This window comes from Indicator indicator, chromosome 21 (genome assembly GCF_027791375.1).
Source record: "Indicator indicator isolate 239-I01 chromosome 21, UM_Iind_1.1, whole genome shotgun sequence".
NCBI lineage: Eukaryota > Metazoa > Chordata > Aves > Piciformes > Indicatoridae > Indicator > Indicator indicator.
The window spans coordinates 13,327,940-13,350,628 of NC_072030.1; the positions used below are offsets into that span (position 1 = coordinate 13,327,940).

Here is a 22,689-nt window from a genome sequence, read left to right on the forward strand (position 1 = left end):
GAGGACGGTGATCCAGCTTCATTCCTAGGGGATAGTTGACCCCTTCCTCATGATTCAGAGAGGAGGAGGGAAGGGTGAAGACTGTGCCAGCTTGCCCTGGTTTCACTCCTGCTTTCCTTTGTAGCCCAGGCTGCCTCACTCGGTGACGTGTGCACTTTGTGGGGAGGTGGATCAGAACGAGGACTCACAGGACTTTGAGAAGAAGCTCATGGAGTGCTGCATCTGCAATGAGATTGTCCACCCTGGCTGCCTGCAGGTGAGGAGCCTGGGGACAGAGAGAGGGGGACCTGGCTGGGAGGAAGGGCTGCTCCTGACCACCTGCTTCTCTTCCCAGATGGATGGGGAAGGGCTGCTCAACGATGAGCTCCCCAACTGCTGGGAGTGCCCCAAGTGCTACCAGGGTGACGATGCAGAGAAGGGCCAGGTAAGAGGCAAGCTGTGCTGTGACAGCACAAGAAGGACATGGACCTGTTGGAGTGAGTCCAGAGGAGGACACAAACATGATCCAAGGGCTGTGAGGACAGGGTGAAAGAGTTGGGGTTGTTCAGCCTGGAGAAGGCTCCAGTGAGACCTTCCGGTGGCCTTTCAGTGCTTAAGGGGCAACATACAAAAGCTGGGGACAGACTTTTGAGTAGGGCCTTTTGTGACAGGACAAGGGGTGATGGTTTGAAGCTAAAAGAGGGAGATTGAGACTGGAGAGACAGAGGCAATGTTTTACAGTGAGGGTGGTAGTGACACTGGTCCAGGTTGCCCAGCAAGGTAGGAGATGCCCCATCCCCGGAATCATTCTGGGTCAGGCTCTGAGCAACCTGCTCTAGTTGGGGATGTCCCTGCTGGTTGCAGGGGTTTGGACTAATGACCTTTAGAGGTCACATCCAACCCAAACTAGTCTGGGATTCTATGACATCTGTCTTCCATCCTGCAGTGGGAGATAGGCAGTGTTCCACCAGGCTGGGCTGGAGGGCAAGCAGGCTCCAGTGCCATTCAGGGGACCAGCTGGGCAGTGACAGTTGAGAGTGGGTGTTACTGGGGAGGTTGCAGCATCTTGCTGCATCAGTCTGATCCTGATGTCCTGCTGTGGGATGAGCTGACAGTCCCCTCCTCTCTGTCCCTGGCTCTCAGGGAGCCCGGCAGCAGGCCAGGGCCAGGCTCCCGCAGAAGCGGCGTGGGCAGCTGGAGCCCTCTGCCAGGCAGCCAACAGATGCCTTGCGGAGGCAGCTGGCACGGTGGCACCTGCCAGCGCTGCCTGGGACACTTGCCTACAGATGCAGCACCGCCTGTAGGACCGTGCCCACTGCTGGGGATGGAAGTGAGGCAGCAAAGGCAAGCCAGGCTGGGGGCTGGGCAGCCACCCTGGGACACCTTCACCTTCTCCTGGGTGATGGGCATGCTTGGGGTGCACATCTGCCTGGTTCCTGGGTCCCCCAGCGCTTCAGGTGGACTTGGTGAGCACCCATTGTCCAGACAGCATGTGGTGCTGAGCTGTGATCCTGAGAGGTTCCACTGCAAGAGGCAAGGGACTGAATGGCCACCCCCAACCTCAGGGGACACCGCTTTTGGGAAGGGGGAAAGATAACGTTGGTTGCTGGTGTGGGTGGATCCTGATGCTGGTGATACTGGGCATTGCTGGTGGTGGCCTTGCCATCTGCAGAGAGAAGAGGCACCCCCCAGACCCAGCGCGGCTCTGTCCCCACTTAACCTCCTTCCTTCCCTGCAGAAGCGGAAGGTGGAGGAGGGCGACGACGACACGGTGCAAGCCAAGGTGCTGCGTCCCCTGCGGAGCTGCGAGGAGCCCCTGACGCCCCCCCCCAACTCGCCCACCCCCATGCTGCAGCTGATCCACGACCCGGCCTCGCCGCGCGGGGTGGTGACGCGCTCGTCCCCAGGGGCTGGCCCCAGTGACCACCACGGTGCCAGCAGGGACGAGCGCTTCAAGCGCCGGCAGCTGCTGCGGCTGCAGGCCACCGAGCGAACCATGGTGAGGGAGAAGGAGAACAACCCCAGCGGCAAGAAGGAGCTGTCAGAGGTGGAGAAGGCCAAGCTGCATGGCTCCTACCTCACTGTCACCCTCCAGCGCCCCACCAAAGATGTCCATGGCACTTCTATCGTCCCCAAGCTTCAAGCCATCACCGCCTCCTCCGCCAACCTGCAGCACTCTCCTCGCCTTGTCATGCGTCACACGCCCACCCGAATGCCCCTGCGGGGCGGAGGGGAGGAGGATGCAGCCGCCGAGGAAGAGGAGGAGGACGAGGAGGAGGAGGAGGAGAACGCGGAGGAAGGGGGGGCAGCCCGGCTGAACGGGCGCGGGGGCCGGGTGCTGGAGGGCGAGGAGAGCTGGATGCAGCGGGAGGTCTGGATGTCCGTCTTCCGCTACCTGAGCCGCAGGGAGCTCTGCGAGTGCATGCGGGTCTGCAAGACCTGGTACAAGTGGTGAGTGTGGGGGCACACAGACCACCTCCTGACCTCCAGATCCGGCATGGCCCTGCCAAGCTTTGCGCCTGATGGGCAGCCAGAGGGGAAAAAGTGGAATAGGGATCCCCATGGAGCTGGATGCTGTGCCCAGCTGCTCCCTCTGCCATGTGTGCTCTGGTCTTTATTGTCCCCTTCTGTCCTCCTCCTGCTAGTTCTCTTGGGAGACAGTGGCAGGCTGTGCTGGCACCTGAGCACCCCTGTTCCCTGCCATGTCCTCGTGAGGTGCCAATGCTCTTTCCTCACCCACCACCCTGCCTGATCCTTGTCCTTCCCTGCCTCCCATCCCGCCTGGGCCTCCCAGTAGGCTGGGAATGGGTTCGCTGGTTGGAAACGCTGCCTGGGGGGGCAGCAGGCCTGAAGACAATGCTGGCACTGGGACAACTGGGGATGGAGGGGCTTGGGAACAGATGGGGACTGGGAACTGGGAGGTTTCTCACCAGCAAGCAGCGGGAGCAGCACGATGGGAGAGAATCGGGTGGCTTTGAGAAGCGACTGGTGGGATTGGCATGGTGTGGTGGCTAGTGGGAGAGTGGCCACTTGCCTGCCCCTGGTGTGGTACCTTCAGGGGTGGTGCTGGTCAGCCATCGGGTGGGACCTGTTGGGGTTGGGCCACGCTGTTTTGCCTGCAGGGAGAGAGGATGTTTAAGATCTTCATTCTGGTGGGAGGAGCACCTGGGACTGGTCAAGTGGGCAGACAGCTGTGACTTAGTCTTGTGACATGGCAGCAAAACCCCTCCAGGCTGTTATGGGCATCCTCGGGTGGCCAGACACCCTCAGCAACTACCCCATGTGTTGGGGGAAGCCAGGCAGAGCAGCCTTCTGCTGGGCTTCTTCTGGGACTATGCCAGAGCCAGGCTCCTCCGTGAAGCCAGAGAAGCCACCATCCATCTCTCATCTCACAGGACTTCAGGGCTCAGCTTTCAGCCTTGTCCTTGTCCCCAGGTGCTGTGACAAGAGATTGTGGACAAAGATAGATTTGAGCAGGTGCAAGTCCATCACTCCCCAGGCACTGAGCGGCATCATCAAAAGGCAGCCGGTCAGCCTGGACCTCAGCTGGACCAACATCTCCAAAAAGCAGCTCACGTGGCTTGTCAACAGGCTGCCAGGTGAGGGGAGCTGGGGAGGGAGCCCTGCCTCTGCCACCAGGACTGTTCTAAGGCTTCCTGGTGGTTGTACCACATTGAGAGAAGGGCTCTGCACCCTGGGAGTGTTGTGGAACCCCTTGGGTTGGAACAGACGTTTTAAGGTCGTAGAGTCTAGTGCTTAACCCAGCACTGCCAGGGCACCACCAAACCATGGCCCTCAGCACCACATCTCTACAGCTTTGAAACCCCTCCAGGGATAGGAGCTCCACCACTGCCCTGGGCAGCCTGGGACAGGCCTTGACAACCCTCAAGGGCAAGAAATTGTTCCTCATGTCCAGCCAAAACTGAGGAAAACTCCTGGGTGCCTGGATCCCATCACCCAGCAAGCAGCCAATAGTGAGGTGCTTTCCTGCTGCTTCTTCAGAGCCCAGCAACCTGTCCCACCCCAAGCTGGGAGTGGAGCTTCTTCCCCCTGTGCCTGGAGGAAGATCTGAAGTGCCTCATGTCTGACCAAGCCTGTCTAACCTGTTCTCTCTCTTCCTTCTCCTGACAGGCCTGAAAGACCTCATCTTAGCAGGCTGTTCCTGGTCTGCGGTCTGTGCTCTCAGTACCTCCAGCTGCCCCCTTCTCAGGACCCTCGATCTTCGGTGGGCAGTTGGAATCAAGGACCCTCAGATCCGGGACTTACTCACACCTCCAACAGACAAACCCAGTAAGATGTTGTCTATGCTGTTGTGGGCCAAGGCTGGGGGCAGTGGTGACTGAGGAGGGTCCCCACAGGAAGTGGAGAGCTGGAAGAGAGTGATCTGCTGGGTCCAGAAGTCCCCAGGTCAACAGGGCAGAGAGTCACAGAATTGTGGAATGGTGCGGGTTGGGAAAGATCTTCAGCATGGTGGAGTCCAAATGTTAACACAGCTCTGCCAGGGCACCACTAAACCATGTCCCTGGCACCACATCTCCATGGCTTTGAAACCCCTCCAGGGTTCGACACCCCTCCAGGGATGCCTTGGGCAGCCTGGGGCAGGCCTTTGACAACTCTTTCAGTGAAGAACTTGTTCCTCATGTCCAACCTAAACCTCCCTTAGGGCAACTCGATGCCCTTTCCTCTTGTCATGTCACTTCTTCCTTGGCAGAAGAGCCCAACCCTCACCTGGACCCAGCCTCTTTTCAAGGAGCTGGAGAGACCCAGACAGTCTTCCCTCAGCCTCCTTTTCTCCAGGCTGAACAACCCCCAGGTCCCTCAGCTGCTCCTCACCAGCCCTGTTTTCCAGATCTTTCCCCAGCTTTGTTGCCCTTCTTTGGACCTGCTCCAGCTCTTCTGTCCTTGGAGTAAGGGGCCCCAAAATGACCCCAGGATTCCAGGTGTGGCGTCACCAGTGCCCAGTCTAGGGAGACAATCCCTGCCCTGCTCCTGCTGGCCACACTCTTGCTGATCCAGGTCAGGATGCTGGTGGCCTTCTTGGCCACCTGGGCACACCCTGCCTTATCTCCAGCTGCTGTCACCAACCATTCCAGGTTGTTTTCCATTGGGCAGTTTCCAGCCACTCTGCCTCCAGCCTGGAGCCTTCCTGGGATTGTTATGAGCCAGGTGCAGAACTCAGCTCTTGGCCTTGGTGAACCTGATCCTATTGGCCTCACCCTGTAGAGCCTCCAACCCTCAAGCACATTAATGCTCCCACCCACCTTGGTATCATCTGCAAGCTCCTGGGGGTGCCCTCACTCTCCTCAGCCAGACCCTAGTCCGTGCTCAGCTTCTCCTCTCCCTCCACAGGTCAGGACAATCGCAGCAAGCTCCGCAACATGATCGACTTCCGGCTCGCGGGGCTGGACATCACGGACGCCACGCTGCGGCTGATCATCCGCCACATGCCCCTGCTCTCCCGCCTCGACCTCAGCCACTGCAACCACCTCACCGACCAGTCTGCCAACCTCCTCACGGCCGTGGGCTCCTCCACGCGCAACTCCCTCACCGAGCTCAACATGGCAGGTGGGTGCCACGGCTCTGCCTGCTCTCGGGGTGGCCTGCCTGGGTTTGATATCCTGAAGTGGTTTCCTCCTCTCAACCCAGTGTGGAATCTCACACAAGTTCAGCATGGTGGAGGTTGGAAAGGGCCTCTGGAGCTCAGCCAGTCCAAGCCGTCTGCTAAAGGAGGGCACCCACAGCAGCTTGCCCAGCAGCACAATGCCCAGGGGGGGTTGGAAGCTCTCCATACAAGGACACTCCACAACCTCTCTGGGAAGCCTGCTCCAGGCCTCCAGCACCCTCACACCAAACTCTTTTCTCCTTGTTTTCAGATGGAGCCTCCTGGCTTTCAGTTTGTGCCCTCTGCCTCTTGTCATGTCCCTGGGCACCACTGACAAGAGTGGCCCTAGCCTCTTACAGGTGCTTTAGCCCTTGCTGGATATTTAGAAGATCCCCTCTGGATCTGTTCTTCTCCATGCTCAACATTCACAGGGCTCTTAGCCTTTCCTCATGAGAGACGTTCTGGTCCCTTAATCATCCTCATAGGCTCCCTTGGACACTCTCCACTATTTCCCTGTCCCTCTCTTGAAGCAGTATTCCAGATGAGGCCTCACTAGGGCAGATTAGAGGGGGAGCAGAACCTCCCTCAGCTTGCTGGTCACATTGTCAAGTGGAAGCTCAGCTCTGTCTTCATGGAGCACGACCTCACTCTTCTTCTTGTCTCCTTGCAGGCTGCAATAAGCTGACAGACCAAGCCTTGCTCTACCTGCGCCGCATCTCCAACGTCACTCTCATTGACCTGCGAGGCTGCAAACAGATCACCCGCAAAGCCTGTGAGCACTTCATCTCGGACCTGTCCATCAACAGCCTCTACTGCCTGTCTGACGAGAAGCTGATCCAAAAAATCAGCTAGAGACCCTCCCTGGGGCAGACTGAGGAGAAGGAAAAGAGCCCATCCCATCCCTCTTGGAGAGCCGCTCCTCCACCTCCCCACCTTGCCCTCCGTGTCCTGCCGCTGCCTCCCACCTGACTCGGCAGGCAGGGCTGCTGCTGGCCTCGCTCCACCGTCCTTCCTCCTCCTCCTCCCCCGGGACTTCTGCTGAGGAAGATGTCCTGCCAGGCTGGCCAGTACCAGAGGAGGAACGGGCAAAGGGCTGGGAGCCTGAGCCCGGAGGCTGCGGCCGCTCACTCCCACGGTGGAGGTTGGAATCACAGATCTCTGCCCAGAGAAATGGGGCACCCTCTTACCCCCTTGCTTTTCCCTTTTTCCTCTCCCTCATCTCCTTGCCTTGGAACACTTGTCACTTCCCCAGCAGCACAAAGCTTCAGGGCCAAGGTCTCTCCAAGGAAGCAGGAGCAGAGCTGGAACAAAAATGTTTCCCCCTCTCTGTGCCACCACCAGCTCCTCGCTTCTCCTGGCCCCGCTGCAGGAGCTGGGATCCATCCCCCTCCCTTCTCCCACCGTTCTTTCCATGCTGAGGGCAGGAACGTGGTGGGTTCTATGCCTGTTGGCCAGGAGCAGGGGGCTTTGACCTGGGGAGATGAAGCTGGGATGAGGCCATGCTTCCACTCTGGAATCTCCCCGAAGCACCAGAGGTGACAGGTGGGGGCCAGGCGCCGGCTGGGGAGCAGGGGAGAATCCACAGGTACAGCAGAGCTCAGGGAGGACTCGGGAAGCATCAGCCAGGTCTGAGGCGGCATGGCTTGGGGGGACCTCCTCTTCCTCCCCAGCTCCCTGCATGGCAGCACGAAGCACTCGGGAGGTGGGGGGGATGTGCTGGGGACTTGGGGGGCAGTGGCCAGAGGGGCAAAGGCTGCCCAATGACCCTGCTCACCCCACCACAGTGTCCTCTCCTTCCCACCACCACCATCACCCCTTGTAGCTGCCATTTTTCCTTTTGCAATGAATGGTTGGTCCAAAGAACCTCTCTCTAGGGCAGCAGAGAGCTTTTTGCACTTTAAAAAAAAAAAAGAAACAAACAACAAAAAAAGGAAAAAAAAAACAACAAACTAACTACAGGAAAAAAAAAAGAAAAAAACTAAAGAAAAGAAAAAAAGAAAAAACTAGGGGGAAAAAAAAAGGTTGGAATCTTCTTTTTGGGTCACAATTTTATTTCCCTCCCTGTCCTGCCTGTGACTTGGACACTCCCCAACTCTCCCTGGTGTCAGGACACCACTCGCCCCAGCCCATGCCACCAGTTCCCAGCCCTGGAGAGGACATCCTGGCTGAGAGGGTCCCACTGAGAATGTCCTGGCTGATGTCCCACTAAAGGATGGCAGCGTGGACAGATACAGCACAAACTGGCCTAGCCCACATCAGCGGTCCCAAGCCCTGGAGAAGACCTATCCTGGCTGAGGGATCCTACCTGGGACAGCCTGGTCAAAAGGTCCCACTGAGAACATCATAGCTGGTGAGTCCCCCTGAGAATGGCCCAACCAAGAGGTCCTACCAAGGGCAGTCCCACTACCCCACTGCTTCAGAAGCAGTAAAGGAGGAGAAGAGCTGGCCACCACCAAACCTTTTGCCTCAGTGCAGGGGTTGATGGCATGTCCTCTGCTCCAGGATGGCCACCTGGCTTCAGGACAAGGGACAGTTCTGTTGTTGAGGTCAATCCAGAGGGATCCGAGCAGAAATCATCCCTGGGCAAGAGGAAGAACCAACGGAGAGCCAGTGGACGCCACCTGAGATGGTGGCTCCCATGGAAAACATCAGAAGACTCCAAAGCTTGGGGCTTTTTCTTTTTTCTTTTTTTCCTTTTTGGATTCCTATTTTTGTTGAAATTTTGCTACACAAGCTGAGCCAGGACTTCACCACACCTGGGGCAAGCAGCATGTCCCTTGTCACCCACCAGCCACCATCATCTGTAGGGGGGACTGGGGAGGAGTGGGGGGGACGGGAAGGAGGGAAATTAAACAGCCCTAAGGAAGAGAGGAAAACAAAAAAAGAAGAATTTTCTATCAAAAATCACTTGGTGATTTAAAAGCAACCCCAGACTGCTCCCTCCCACCAGCTCCTGCAAGAAAAAAAAAAAAAAAAAACAAACAACAAAAAAAGTCACTTAAGGGTTTGGTTGTGGTTTGGTTTTGGTTTTGGTTCCTTTCCCCCACTCCCTCAGCCCCAACCCTTCCACCTCTTCCCTCTCTCCTACCCCCCATCCCCTTCCAGGAGAAATATTGTAAATATCTATTTTTTTGTTGGCGATTTAGAGTCCAATCTCTGATGTTTGTGCTTTAAAAAATTAAATGTAAGCATTAAGGGTCAAAAGCAAACCACGCCTGATGCTGTCTCAGTGAGGATGGTGTTTGGGGAGGGCTGGGGGGCAAAGGGGTGGAACCTTCCTGGTATTTTTTAAATTCTTTTTGGGTTGTTTTGTTTGATTGTTTGGGTTTTTTTTTTTCCCCCCACTGGTTTGGTTGGGTTCCCTCCTCCTCCACTGAAGCCTTTGCTAATGCTTTTGAGGAGGACCTTCGACACCCCCTTCCCCCAAGGCTGTGAAGAGACACAGGGAATGGGGGAAGGGGAAAAGTCCCAGTCCCCAACTGGGACACTTTTGTTTCTTGGGGGTGGAAATTTTTTTTTTTTTTAAATAAAAATTTTAAAACGGAACCACAAAAAAACCAAACACCAAAGCTGGAGTCTGGGCTCGGTCACTTGTTTGTCTATGAAGGAGGCAGAGGGGACTGGGAAGGGTTAGGGAGCAGGAATGAGACAGGGATAGGGCTGGAATGAGGTTGGGAGGGAACGGGGATAGCAAGGGGAAGACGTAGGGACCAGAGAATGGACTGGAAGGGGTCAGGAAGCAGGGATAGGACTGGGTTGGGGCTGGAAAGGGACAGAGAGCAGGGATGGGATTAGGAAGGGACTTGGAGGGAACAGGGAAGTGATAAGAACCAGGGATAGGACTGGGAGGGGAAGGGATAGAGACGCGGGATAGCACAAGGATGGGGCTAGTGGGCTTGGAGGGGACATGGAAGACATAGGGACAAAGGACAGGAGTGGGAGGGGACTGGGATGGGGTAGGGAAGAGATAGGGACCAGGGATGGGACTGGGAAGGGACAACGACAAGGGAGCGGACTGGGATGGGTCTAGAGGACTGGGTAGGGGCTGGGAGGGGACAGAGACCAGGGCTGGGACTGGAAGGGAGATGGCAGGGGCTGGGGGACACAGGCACACTCGCACCCCCGCTGCCACCCCCCTGTGCGTGTCCCCCGCACCCCCTTGCCCCGGGCGGGCGGGCGGAGGGCAGGGCAGTCTCACGGTCCCTCCCCTCTGCATGTCCCCTCCCCGCCCCTCTCCCCGCCTCAGCCCTCCCGGAGCCAGGCAGGGCGCTGCCTTGCGTTCCCCATCTACCCCCCTCCCCGTTGCGTTCCGCTTCCGGGTTCCGCTTCCCGGTTCCGGTTCCGGGTCCGGCCGGGTCCGTCCCGGCGGTGGCGGCAGTGGCGGCGGCGGGCGGCGGGGCGGCAGAAGATGGCGGACCTGGAGGCGGTGTTGGCGGACGTGAGCTACCTGATGGCCATGGAGAAGAGCCGCGCCGCGCCCGCCGCCCGCGCCAGCAAGCGGATCCTGCTGCCCGAGCCCAGGTCAGGCCCCGCCGCTCCCCGCCGCGCCCCACGCCTGCCGCTTCCCCCCCGCCTCCGCTCATCCCGGCCCCGCCGCACCGCCCGCTGCCCGCCGCCCGCTCCCCCCCGCCCGCCTGTGATCCCCCGCTCAGGGCTCGACATGCTCGGGGGACACCGGGTGGAGGTGCGGGAGATGGGGGCTGTGGGGACGGGGGTGGACAGACAGCCCCTGGGCACGGGGACAGACAGACAACGCCCGGGCACAGGGACACAGCCCCTGGGTGTACAGACAGACAGACAGCACCTGGGCATAGGGACACAGCCCCTGGGTACACAGACAGACAGACAGCGCCTGGGCACAGGGACACAGCTTCTGGGTACCCAGACAGACAGACAGCGCCTGGGCATAGGGACACAGCCCCTGAGTACACAGACAGACAGACAGACAGCACCTGGGCATAGGGACACAGCCCCTGGGTACACAGACAGGGACACAGCTTCTGGGTATACAGACAGACAGACAGCGCCTGGGCACAGGGACACAGCCCCTGAGTACACAGACAGACAGACAGACAGACAGCGCCTGGGCATAGGGACACAGCTTCTGGGTACCCAGACAGACAGACAGCACCTGGACACGGGGACACAGCTCCAGGGTACACAAACAGAGCCTGGGCATGGGGACACAGCTCCTAGGTACACAGACAGACAGCACCTGGACACAGGGACACAGCTCCAGGGTACCCAGACACACAGCACCTGGGCACAGGGACAGACAGACACAGCTCCTGGGCATAGGGACACAGCTTCTGGGTACACACAGAGGGCACACTGGCATAGCTCCTGAGTACATACACAGTGCCTGAGCACATGGAAGTGGCGCCTGGGTACACGCAGGGCTGGGTGCACAGACAGACAGACAGCTCCTGGACACGCACACACCTTGCCTAGGTGCACAGACACCAACTGGGCACACACACAGCTCCTGGGCGCACACAGAGCTGGACACATGGACAGACAGACAGCTCCTGGGCACACACCCTGCTCTGCACACACATGTATCCTGCCTGGCACAGGGACATGGGCACACCTGCCAGCACACAGTCACACCCAGCTGTTCGTGCCCCTGCCCACACCCACACGCCATCCTGGCACACACCTCCCCTGCCAGGCACTGGCACTGTGCACACACCCACACGCACACATGTGGGCGCTTGGCTGGCATGCACAGGACCTCCTGTGCCCCTCCCTGGGCACACACATGCGGGCACACACATGCCTGTGTCACTCCCTCCCCTGCCCGTGCAGCTCTCGCCACAAGTCCCCAGCCTGTGCCAACTGCACATGGCATAGAGGAAAGCATGGCACAGCACGTGGCACAGATCACAGCCTGGCACACAGCAGCCTGGCACATGCTGGTCCCTGTGTTCCTGGCACACAAACAACACCCTGCATGTGTGGGCACAGGCTGGCCTGCCCCTCCCCAGGCAGCAGGGGGGTACTTGGGTTTATCCCCCTGGTCCCCACCCTCCTGTGCTTTATCTGGCGGGCACTAATGAGGCTTTTTTGGGGGGTACCCCCCTCCCCAGCCTCCCTGGCACCCCAGTGTGCAGGGCACACAGTGCCTGACCTTTACTGGCCACGTGGAGGGGAGACAAGATAGAAGGACACAGGTGCCAGCTGGGCTCGGGGTGACATGGGGGCACAGGAGGGGGTCATGGGGCGTGTTGGAGGCACCGGGGGCGTGGTGGGCACGGGGCAGGCAGGGCACTGAGCCCCTCTGGTGCCCCCAGCATCCGCAGTGTGATGCAGAAGTACCTGGAGGACCGGGGGGAGGTGACCTTCGACAAGATCTTCACCCAGAAGATCGGTGAGCTGGGGAGCATGGGGGACACCAGGGGGGCACCCGCAGGCACAGGGACACCTGTGGCCTGCCTGGGGGGCTGGCTGGGTGGCAGCTGTGATGGTGGCAGTGCCCATCCCCTCCCCCCCCCACACTGCTGCCCTGGCTGTGGGGCCAGGCTGGGTGGAGGTGGCAGTGTCCCCCACCCTGTGTCCCCTGCCCCGTCACTTCCCCCAGCGCTAACTGTCCCGGGCAGGAAGTGTCTCTCACTTCCTCCTGCTGGCTCTGGTGGTTTCCGGGCACCTCTTCCTGCTACACGGTGCCTGCCTGGGTGCCCCTGCCCCATTGCTGCCCCACCCTCCTGCCCCAGAGTGCTCCTGTGCCAGCCAGTGTCCTCCTTGCCTTGCTGGGTTGCCCTGACAAGCACTGACCAGTCTCCAGCTTGGCACTTCCCTGAGCCTGGTGGCTGTGGGGACAAACAGGCTCTGGGGATATATCTGTGCCACTCAGGCAGGGCTGTGGAGCACACAGTGCCAGGCTGGGGTGGGCACTGCTCATGCCATGGCTCTGTCCCTGCCACAGGGTATCTGCTCTTCAGGGACTTCGCCTTCAACCAGGCAGAGGAGGCCAAACCCCTGATGGAGTTTTATGAGGAGGTGAGGTGGAGGGACCCATCTGGATGGACCTCCGTGGTCACCAGGAGGGTTGAGGGTGGCATTTGGTCCCTGCAGTGCCCACAGACATGGCACCAAGAGCATGCAGAGTGCCCAGAGGAGATGGTGCCCAGGGGGACATGGTACCCAGAGGGGCTGGGTCTGTGGTTGCTGATCTACCAGGCCCTGGACACCACTCAGTCTTGGTGTGGGGTGAGGACTGTGCCCCGTGGTGGCAGTGTGCCCCTGTGCCATGGGGGCTGTGCCCTTGGCAGATCAAGAAGTACGAGAAGCTAGACTCGGAGGAGGAGCGAAGTGCCCGCAGCCGCCACATCTTCGACCATTACATCATGAAGGAGCTGCTGGCCTGCTCCCACGTGAGTGCCACGGGAGCTGAGATGCCACACTGGTGTCCCCAGAGTGGCTAGGAGGGGTGTGCCCAGTGTGCCCACTACCCAGTGTCTTCAGAGAGACCGACTTCTGTTCTGGGAGCCTTATGGATGGGGATTCCTCCATGAGTTCTGCCCAGCCCCTGTGTCCCTGTCCCCTCTGCCCAGGGTGACATGGTCCCATCTCACCTCACAGCCCTTCTCCAAGAGTGCCACCGAGCATGTCCAGAGCCACCTGACCAAGAAGCAGGTGCCCCCAGACCTCTTCCAGGTGGGCATCACCCGGGACAGAGAAGGGGTCCCTGCCACCTCTGGTACTCGGAGGGTTAATCCTTACAGGGTGGGGGGCTGGGGGCTGGTGGTGACAAGAGGTCCCTAGAGGTGCTGGGAGGGTCCCAGAAAGGATGGGGGACCCAGGGGGGGCTGGTGAGGAGGTCAGCAGAAGTTTGGGAGTGAGGAGAATTGCTGGTGGTCCCCAAAGGGTGGTGGTCAAGGCACAGAGGTAATAGAGGGGCTCCTTGGAGGGTGGTGGTGTCCCCATCACATGGAGGTGACAGTGGGGTCCCTAGGATGATGACATTGAGGCCCCCAGAGACTACCCTGAGTGGCAGAAGCATCCCCAGGGGCCTGGCAGCGGCAGGGTGGCAGCAGGGATGTGTGAAATCCCAGGGGTGGAGGAGACCTCACGTCCCGATGGAATCGGAGGGCTTGGGCTGAGCTGGGTGGCCGGGGGGACACAGCTCTCAGCCCCGTGTCCCCTCCAGCCCTACATTGAGGAAATCTGCCAGAACCTGCGTGGGGGCATCTTCCAGAAATTCATTGAGAGGTGAGATGGGGAAAGTCCCACGGGGGTCAGGGTGTCCCACCCTGCGGGGGACAAGGTCTCCTGGCACAGAGAGGGACCAGGGCTCCCTTCCTAGATAGGAGCTCTGGTGGTGTCTGTCCCCACACCAGGGACTCAAGGGGCTCTTCTCATCCCCAGGTCTGATCCAGGGTCTTGCTGTTCCCAAAGAGGGGTCCTGGGGGGTGCTTCCTGTCTCCAGACAAGTCCAGAGGGTCCTTCTGCTCCAAAGGGTCCTTCTGGGTCTTGGGGGGGGGGGGTTCTGCAGGGGCTCCACTCTTGCCCTCTCTGTGCTTCCTTGCAGCGACAAGTTCACCAGGTTCTGCCAGTGGAAGAACGTGGAGCTGAACATCCATGTGAGCAGGGACCCCTGTGCCTTGGGGCACCTCTGGGAACTTCCAGGGAGGGGGAGACATAGGCACAGTGGCAAGGTTGCTGCCCTGGGCACCCTCGGAACACTCCCCCCAAGGCTTTCACCAAGCTCATGGGGAAGTGTGGAGCAGCCTCCGTGTTCCTCAGCTGGGGAAACTGAGGCAGGGTGTGGGATGCCACCACCACCAACACCAATCAACATCACCATCTGGTGATGGGTCCCTCCACCCCACCTCCTCATAAAACTCCATCAATGCCATCAACATCACCATCACCAGCATCAACACTCCACCACCAGCAGCATCACCACCACCATCAACCCTCCTCCATCAACCTCACCACCAGCATCATCACCTCCACCATCAACACTCCACCATCAACCTCACCACCAGCAGCATCACCTCCACCATCAACAGTCCACCATCAACATCACCACCAACACCCTACCCCCAACAACATCACCACCACCACCATGATCACCATCACCACACGACCACCAACACAATCACCATCAACACCCCACCACCATCACCACCAACAACATCACTACCACCGTTTACACCATGGCCACATGCAGATATTGGTACAGGGCTGGTGCTGCAGGATCTAGGGGTCCAGACTCACCCTGGAGCTCCCTCTCCCCCCTTTCACTCAGCTCCTTCTCACCCCTCTCCAGCTCACCATGAACGACTTCAGCGTTCACCGGATCATCGGCCGCGGCGGCTTCGGGGAGGTCTACGGCTGCCGGAAGGCAGACACTGGCAAAATGTAATTAGTGGGGGGACAGCTCCATCGTGGTGGGGCTGGAGGGGGTCTGCCTGCCCTGGGGGGGTGAGGCTGGGGCTCTGGTGGTGGTCCCCAGGGCATCAGGGGTGATGTTGCCATGACAACAGCTGTCTGGGGCTTGTGGCAGCATCGCCATGGCTACAGGTCTGTGGGGGATGCGGGGACGTCACGGCCATGGGTGGGAGCTGGACGTGGTGACGTGGCCCATGGGTGCTGGCAGCAGAGGGGCATGGATATGGCTGGTGGGGCCTTGGTGACATGGTGGTGGCCCTGGAGGAAGGATGTGGGGCAGCAGCAGGACACTTTGCCCCTCCCAGGTACGCCATGAAGTGCTTGGACAAGAAGCGCATCAAGATGAAGCAGGGCGAGACCCTGGCCCTCAACGAGCGTATCATGCTGTCCCTCGTCAGCACAGGGGTGAGGGGGGCACAGCACAGGCACTGGGAAGTGCTGGCACGGGCAAGGGCAGAGGGGCAGTGAGGGCAGGGTGGCCCTGTGGCACTGCCTGACCATGTCTGTCCTGCCAGGACTGCCCCTTCATCGTCTGCATGTCCTACGCCTTCCACACGCCCGACAAGCTCAGCTTCATCCTCGACCTCATGAACGGTGAGAGGGCTCCGGTCCTGAGGGAGCCCTGGGCACAGAGGGCGGTGCCAGGGTGACAACTTGGCCCTGTTGTCCCAGGAGGAGACCTGCACTATCACCTGTCCCAGCATGGTGTCTTCTCAGAGGCAGAGATGAGGTTCTACGCAGCCGAGATCATCCTGGGTCTGGAGCACATGCACAGCCGCTTCGTGGTGTACCGGGACCTCAAGGTGGGCACCCACGCCCCAGTGGGCACCCCCGTGGGCACCCTCGGACCCTGCAAGTGTTTAGAGCCCCCTCTGGCATCCGTAGGCTTTGTAGGACTCCCCACCACAGGACCTTGTGAGCACCCACAGGTGTCACCCACAGGCACCCACAGAACTTGCAGGAGCCCTCAAACCCTATGAGCACTCCCTCAGTTGTGGGCACCCACAGGTCCTATGGACAGCCCCAAACACCATGGGCACCCCAAAACTCCATGGGCACCCCAAAACACTATAGGCATCCCAAACCTGTGGGCCCCCTCCCAAACCCATGAACATTCTTGGGACCCCATGGCCATCATCCTGAGACGTCAGGGTGGGCACTCGGAGACTCTACCAGAGCATCCCTGTCCCTGCATCCTACAGAGCACCCACATGGGCACTCCCAACCTCACTGCCCACCCTGTGCCCATGGGCAGCACTTGGGCTGAGGGTTGGCACCATGTCTTGGCAGCCAGCAAACATCCTCCTGGACGAGTTTGGGCATGTCCGCATCTCAGACCTGGGCCTGGCTTGTGACTTCTCCAAAAAGAAGCCCCATGCCAGTGTGTGAGTGTGCCCACGCCCCTGCCCACCCTGCCCAGCTGCCAGGCACGGCCCCTGACCCTGCTTCTGTGCCCTCACAGGGGCACCCATGGGTACATGGCACCAGAGGTGCTGCAGAAGGGAGTGGCCTACGACAGCAGCGCCGACTGGTTCTCACTGGGCTGCATGCTCTTCAAACTGCTCCGGGGGTGAGCCTGTGGGCACCAGTGGGCACTGGTGGGTGCAAATGGGCACAGGTGGGCACCACTTTGAGTTCCCTTTTCCCCCCCTGGCCACAGGCACAGCCCCTTCCGGCAGCACAAGACAAAGGACAAGCACGAGATCGACCGAATGACCCTCACCATGGTGAGCTGGGGGTGCCCGGGGGTGCTGGGGCAGGCAGGGAGAGGGCACGAGCACCCCTGTGCTGCTGTGCCACCCTCTGCCGTGTGCTGGCAGAGGCCTGGAGGGGGCACAGGGAGTGTGTGGAGGAGTGAGGGACAGCTGATGCTTATGGTGGGCAGTGCCCAGAGTGTGTGTTGGTGCCTGCCTGTGCAGAGCACCACGCATGCCCCGGTGCCCACACATGCCCACACATCTGAGGGCCAGGTTCTACACACTGGCCACAGCAACCCAGGCTGGGGACAGAGTGGCTGGAGAGCAGCCAGGCAGAAAGGGACCTGGGGGTACTGGTTGACAGGAGGCTGGGCATGAGGCAGCAGTGTGCCCAGGTGGCCAAGAAGGCCAATGGCATCCTGGCCTGGATCAGGAGTAGTGTGGCCAGCAGGAGCAGGGAAGTCATCCTGCCCCTGTGCTCAGCACTGGTTAGGCCACACCTTGAGTGCTGTGTTCAGTTCTGGGCTCCTCAGTACAAGAGAGATGTTGAGATGCTGGAACATGTCCAGAGAAGGGCAACAAAGCTGGGGAGGGGTCTGGAGCCCAGGGCTGGGGAGGGGTCTGGAGCACAGGGCTGGGGAGGGGTCTGGAGCACAGGGCTGGGGAGGGGTCTGGAGCCCAGGGCTGGGGAAGGGTCTGGAGCACAAGGCTGAGGAGGGGTCTGGAACACAAGGCCTATGAAGAGCAGCTGAGGAAGCTGAGGTTGCTTAGCCTGGAGAAGAGGAGGCTCAGGGCAGACCTCATTGCTGTCTACAACTACCTGAAGGGAGGCTGTAGCCAGGTGGGGGTTGGTCTCTTCTCCCAGGCAACCAGCAACAGAACAAGAGGACACAGTCTCAAGCTATGCAGGGGGAAGTTTAGGCTTGAGCTTAGAAAGTTCTGCACAGACAGAGAGATTGCCCTTTGGGATGGGCTGCCCAGGGAGGTGGTGGGGTCAGTGTCCCTGGAGGTGCTTAAGAGCCTGGATGAGGCACTTAGTGCTGTGGTCTGGTTGGTTAGATAGGGTTGGGTGATCAGTTGGACTCGATGATATCAGGTAGTGACAGGACTGGGGGGAATGGAACAAAGCTGGAAATGAGGAGATTCAAACTGGACATGAGGAAAAAGTTCTTCCCCACGAGAGTGGTGAGAGCCTGGAATGGGTTGTCCAGGGAGGTGGTTGAGGTCCCATCCCTGGAGGTGTTTGAGGCCAGGCTGGATGAGGCTCTGGCCAGACTGCTGTAGTGTGAGGTGTCCCTGCCCATGGCAGGGGGGTTGGAACTGGCTGATCCTTGTGGTCCCTTCCAACCCTGACCATGATTCTGTCTTGGAGGTCCCTTCCAACCTGGCTGACTCTGTGACTCTGTGACTGACTCTCTGATCCTGTGTCCCCTCCCACAGGCAGTGGAGCTGCCAGACTCCTTCTCCCCTGAGCTCCGCTCCCTGCTCGAGGGACTGCTCCAGAGGGATGTTAACCGCCGCCTGGGCTGCATGGGGCGTGGGTGAGTGCTGCTGGGCACGGCGGGCACCATCCCCGTGCCTGGCGCTGTGCCAGGGAAGGGGGCTTAGCTGGCACCCCACCCTGAAGCCCAGGGCTCACCCTGCCTCGCTCCCCAGGGCTCAGGAGGTGAAGGAGGAGCCCTTCTTCAAGGGTCTGGACTGGCAGATGGTTTTCCTGCAGAAGGTGAGAGGGGTCCAGGGGCATGGGGAAGGGGCACAAGGAAGGGGTATGGGGGCACAGGAATGGGGATGGGGGCACAGGGAAGGAAAACAGGCATAGGGAAGGACTGTGGGGGCATGAGAAGGGCTATGAGAGTACAGGAAGAGGTGGGGGGGTTCAGGAAAAGGGTTTGGGGGCATGGGGAAAAGGGTACAGGGAAGAGATAGGGGCACGAGAAATGGGTTTGGGGACAGGAAGGGGTATAGGGGCATGGGGAATGGGTATGGGGTACAGGGAAGAGATAGGGCACAGGGAATGGTTACAGGGGCACAGGGGATGGGTTTGGGAACACAGGGAAGGGATATGAGGACAGAGGGAAGGGGTATGAGGACACAGGAAGGGACATGTGAGCACAAGGAAGGTATAAGGACACAGGAGGGGGCATGCAGGCACAGGGGAGGGATTTGGGGACACATGGAAGGGATATGAGGGCACAGGGAAGGGGTTTGGGGACACGAAAAGGGGTACAGCTGCTCAGGAAGGTATGGGGGCATGAGCAGGGAGTATGGGGACACAGGAAGGGGCGTGTGGGCACAGGGTAGGGGCAAGGAGGAGGTACAAGGACACAGGGAATGAGATTGGGGCACAAGGAAGGGATATGAGGACACAGGGAAGGGCATGCGGGCTCAGAGAAGGGGTTTAGGGACACGGGTACAGGGGCACAGGGAAGGGGTATGAAGGCATAGGAAGTGGTTTGAGGGCACAGGGAAGGGGCAGAGGGCACAGGCAGCCTCACCCCCCTCTCCTGCTGGCAGTACCCACCGCCCCTGATCCCACCCCGTGGTGAGGTGAACGCGGCCGACGCCTTTGACATCGGCTCCTTCGACGAGGAGGACACCAAGGGCATCAAGGTGCCAGGGCTGAGCCTCATGAGGATGGGGTGGGGGACAGAAATGGCTGGCAATCCCTTCACCCCGTGCCAACCTCTGTGCCCACCAGCTGCTGGAGAGCGACCAGGAGCTGTACCGCAACTTCCCGCTGACCATCTCGGAGCGGTGGCAGCAGGAGGTGACCGAGACGGTCTTTGAAGCTGTCAACGCCGACACCGACAAGCTGGAGGCTCGCAAGAAGGCCAAGAACAAGCAGCTGGGCCACGAGGAGGGTGAGTGGGGACAGGTTTGCCCACCCCCAACAGTCCCTGTGTCCTCCCCCACCAACCCAGCTCTGACCTAGCATCTCCCTGGCATGGAGAATGTGCCCTCGGTCAGCTGGCAGATGATGCTGAGTTGGGTGGCAAATGCTGATCTGTTGGAGGCTCTGCAGAGGGGTTTGGGCAGGCTGGATCCATGGTGAGGCCAATGGGATGAGGTTCACCAAGGCCAAGGGCTGGGTCCTGCACTTGGGTCACAACAACCCCAGGAAGGCTCCAGGCTGGGGCACAGTGGCTGGAAACTGCCTGCTGGAAAAGGACCTGGGGGGTTGGTGACAGCAGCTGGAGAGGAGCCAGGGGGTGCCCAGGTGGCCAAGAAGGTCACCAGCAGCCTGGCCTGGACCAGCAAGAGTGAGGCCAGCAGGAGCAGGGCAGGGATTGTCCCCCTGGACTGGGCACTGCTGAGTCCACACTTGGAATCCTGGGGTCAGTTTTTGGCTTCTCACTCCAAGAAGGACATTGAGGAGCTGGAACAGGGCCAGAGAAGGACAGTGAAGCTGGGGAAGGGTCTGGAGAACAGGAATGGTGAGGAGCAGCTGCGGGAGCTGGGGGTGTGGAGCCTGGAGAAAAGGAGGCTGAGGGGAGACCTTCTGGCTCTCTGCAGCTCCCTGCAAGGAGGCTGGAGCCAGGTGGGGGTTGGGCTTTTCTGCCAGAGAACAAGTGACAGGACAAGAGGGAATGGCCTCAAGTTACCCCAGGGGAGGTTTAGGTTGGACATGAGGAACAGTTTCTTTGCTGCAAGGGTGGTCAGGCACTGGCACAGGCTGCCCAGGGCAGTGGTGGAGTCCCTGTCCCTGGAGGCATTCAGGAACCTGTGGCCATGGCACATGGGGCCATGGTTTAGTGGCCATGGTGGTGCTGGGCTGGTGGTTGGACCTGATGACCCTGGAAGGCTTTTCCAACCCACCCCAACTCTGCAATCGCTTGGTGGGCACAGATTACGCCATGGGCAAGGACTGCATCATGCACGGCTACATGGCCAAGCTGGGCAACCCCTTCCTGACGCAGTGGCAGCGCCGCTACTTCTACCTCTTCCCCAACCGCCTGGAGTGGCGCGGGGAGGGCGAGTCACCGGTAAGACGGGCACCGGGCAGGCACACCGTGCCCCTGGGGGACATCAGAGTGGGCACAGGGCGGGATACGGGGGGCACAAACAGGCGTAAGGGAGCACAGGGGGGTGTGAAGGGCACAAAGGGGCATATGAGGGGCACAGAGGGGTATATGGGGGACACAGAGGGGAGTATGAGGGCATGAAGGGGAGATAGCGGGGGCACAACAGGAGGTATGAGGGCACCAAGGGGGGTATGGGGACCAGAGAAGCAGGCACAGGGGCACAAAGTGGGGTATGAGGGCATCAAGACAGGTATGGGGACCAGAGAAGCAGACACGGGGGCACAAAATGGGGTATGGAGGGCACAAAGGGGAATACAGGGGGCACAGAGTGGGATGCAGGGGGCTATGGGGGGCACAAAGGTGGGTACAAGGGGCACAAAGTGGGATGTGACGGCATGAAGGAGGGTGAGGGAGGTGCAGTAGCAGGCATGGCGCTGTGAGTGAGGGGTGTGGGGGCACACCCTGGGGGATGCCCAGGGGCAGGGCTGAGGCTGTGCCCGCAGCAGTCCCTGCTGACCATGGAGGAGATCGACTCAGTGGAGGAGACGCAGGTGAAGGAGCGCAGGTGCATCCTGCTCCGCATGCGGGGGGGCAAGCAGTTCGTGCTGCAGTGTGATGTGAGTGTGCCCCCACCTTGGCTACCCACCCCTGGGCTCGCTGCCCACCCCTGCCCCTCGCTGCCCACCTCCCATCCCTTGCCAGCCCGCCTTCCCTGGCTGCCAGTTGCTCCCCGCTGGGCACCAACCAAACTGCTGGGCTCGAGCCTCCTCCTGCTCACTGCTAGCATGCCCTGAGCTGGGAGCTGGCCAACCCCAGCCCATCACTGGCCATCCCCTGCCAGCTGCTGACCACCCCCAGCCCATCACTGGCCACCCCCAGCCCATCACTGGCCATTCCTGCCAGCTGCTGACCACCCCCAGCCCATCACTGGCCATGCCCTGCCCGCTGCTGGCCACCTCTTGCTGGCCCTGCGCATTGAGCCCTCCAAGCCACTGCAGGGCACAAGGACTGAAAGCTTTAGTCCTGGCACCTTGGGAAGCCCCTGACCACCTTGTGCCCTGCCCCGGCTCTTCAGGGAACCCCAAAACACCCTGACAGCCTGGGGAACCCTGGCCTGATCCCATACTGTGTCCTGGCACCACGGGGAGAGCACCCCTGGCACCTCAGGGAACCCCAAACCACCCTATACCATATCCTGGCACCTCAGGGAACCCCAAACCAACCTATACCATACCCTGGCACCCTGGGGAGTCCTGGCCTGACCCCGTGGCCTTCCCTGTGGAGCCTCAGCCTGACCAGTGCCCTGCCCTGGCACAGAGCGACCCAGAGCTGGTGCAGTGGCGGAAGGAGCTGCGGGATGCCCAGCGCCAGGCCCAGCAGCTGCTGCAGCGGGTGCCCAGGATGCAGAACAAGCCTCGCTCGCCCGTGGTGGAGCTCAGCAAAGTGCCCTTCATCCAGCGCTCTGCCAACGGGCTCTGACTCCGTGCCAGCAGGCTCTGACCCAGTGCCAACGTGCCCTCTTTCCCCACCCCCCTCCCCTCCCAGTTCCCACCCCACCTCTAATTTATTGGGTTGGGTTCCCCTGTGCCCCTTGCTCCTTCTCGTCATCCCCTGGGCTTGGCATTGGAGGATGCCCGATGCCCTTTTCGTCCACTGGGCATTGAGTGGGGACGGCTGTGGTGTCATCGTCCCAGCCTCTGGCATGAAGCTGGCACAGGGCACGTGGCATGGCCTGGCACCTTCCCCCAGTGTGTGTGTGTCCCCTCCAAATCCTCTACAAACTCTCCGGCTAAGATGAAGGCAGCCCCCTCCCTGTGCCACCTCCCCATGCCCCCTCCCTGTGCCACCACCCATGCCCCCTCCCCGTGCCCGCCCACTTTACCACCAGTGTGTGTGCCAAAATGGGGCAGGTGGGTGCCCAGATTTGGCCAATTTGGGCATCTTGTCTCACCCCTTCCAGAGCCTTTGCCCACCTTCCTGCCAGCCTGGTGTG

At 60.2% G+C, this 22,689-nt stretch overlaps 2 protein-coding genes across 2 annotated transcripts in view; both read left to right on the forward strand.

Annotated features, from left to right (window-relative positions):
- The window catches only part of KDM2A (lysine demethylase 2A), a 45,765-nt gene extending 38,483 nt beyond the window's left edge, over nt 1–7,282 (forward strand). The window contains exons 15-21 of the mRNA XM_054390603.1: nt 125–256; nt 335–424; nt 1,718–2,430; nt 3,415–3,578; nt 4,111–4,269; nt 5,329–5,544; nt 6,252–7,282. Of these exons, the coding sequence (XP_054246578.1) occupies nt 125–256; nt 335–424; nt 1,718–2,430; nt 3,415–3,578; nt 4,111–4,269; nt 5,329–5,544; nt 6,252–6,433 (1,656 nt within the window). The 3' untranslated portion in view covers nt 6,434–7,282. The remainder of the gene's footprint in view (nt 1–124; nt 257–334; nt 425–1,717; nt 2,431–3,414; nt 3,579–4,110; nt 4,270–5,328; nt 5,545–6,251) is intronic.
- A 2,707-nt stretch (nt 7,283–9,989) lies between these two features.
- On the forward strand, nt 9,990–22,175 carry GRK2 (G protein-coupled receptor kinase 2). The gene is made up of 21 exons (XM_054390300.1): nt 9,990–10,102; nt 11,875–11,951; nt 12,507–12,580; nt 12,853–12,954; nt 13,163–13,237; nt 13,731–13,792; nt 14,112–14,163; nt 14,856–14,947; nt 15,283–15,382; nt 15,493–15,571; nt 15,650–15,780; nt 16,268–16,362; nt 16,440–16,547; nt 16,638–16,704; nt 18,115–18,215; nt 18,331–18,397; nt 19,189–19,284; nt 19,373–19,535; nt 20,521–20,657; nt 21,200–21,313; nt 22,014–22,175. Exons 1-21 carry the CDS (start codon nt 9,990–9,992, stop codon nt 22,173–22,175), a joined length of 2,067 nt encoding a protein of 688 aa, XP_054246275.1.
- Nucleotides 22,176–22,689: the final 514 nt, after the last annotated feature.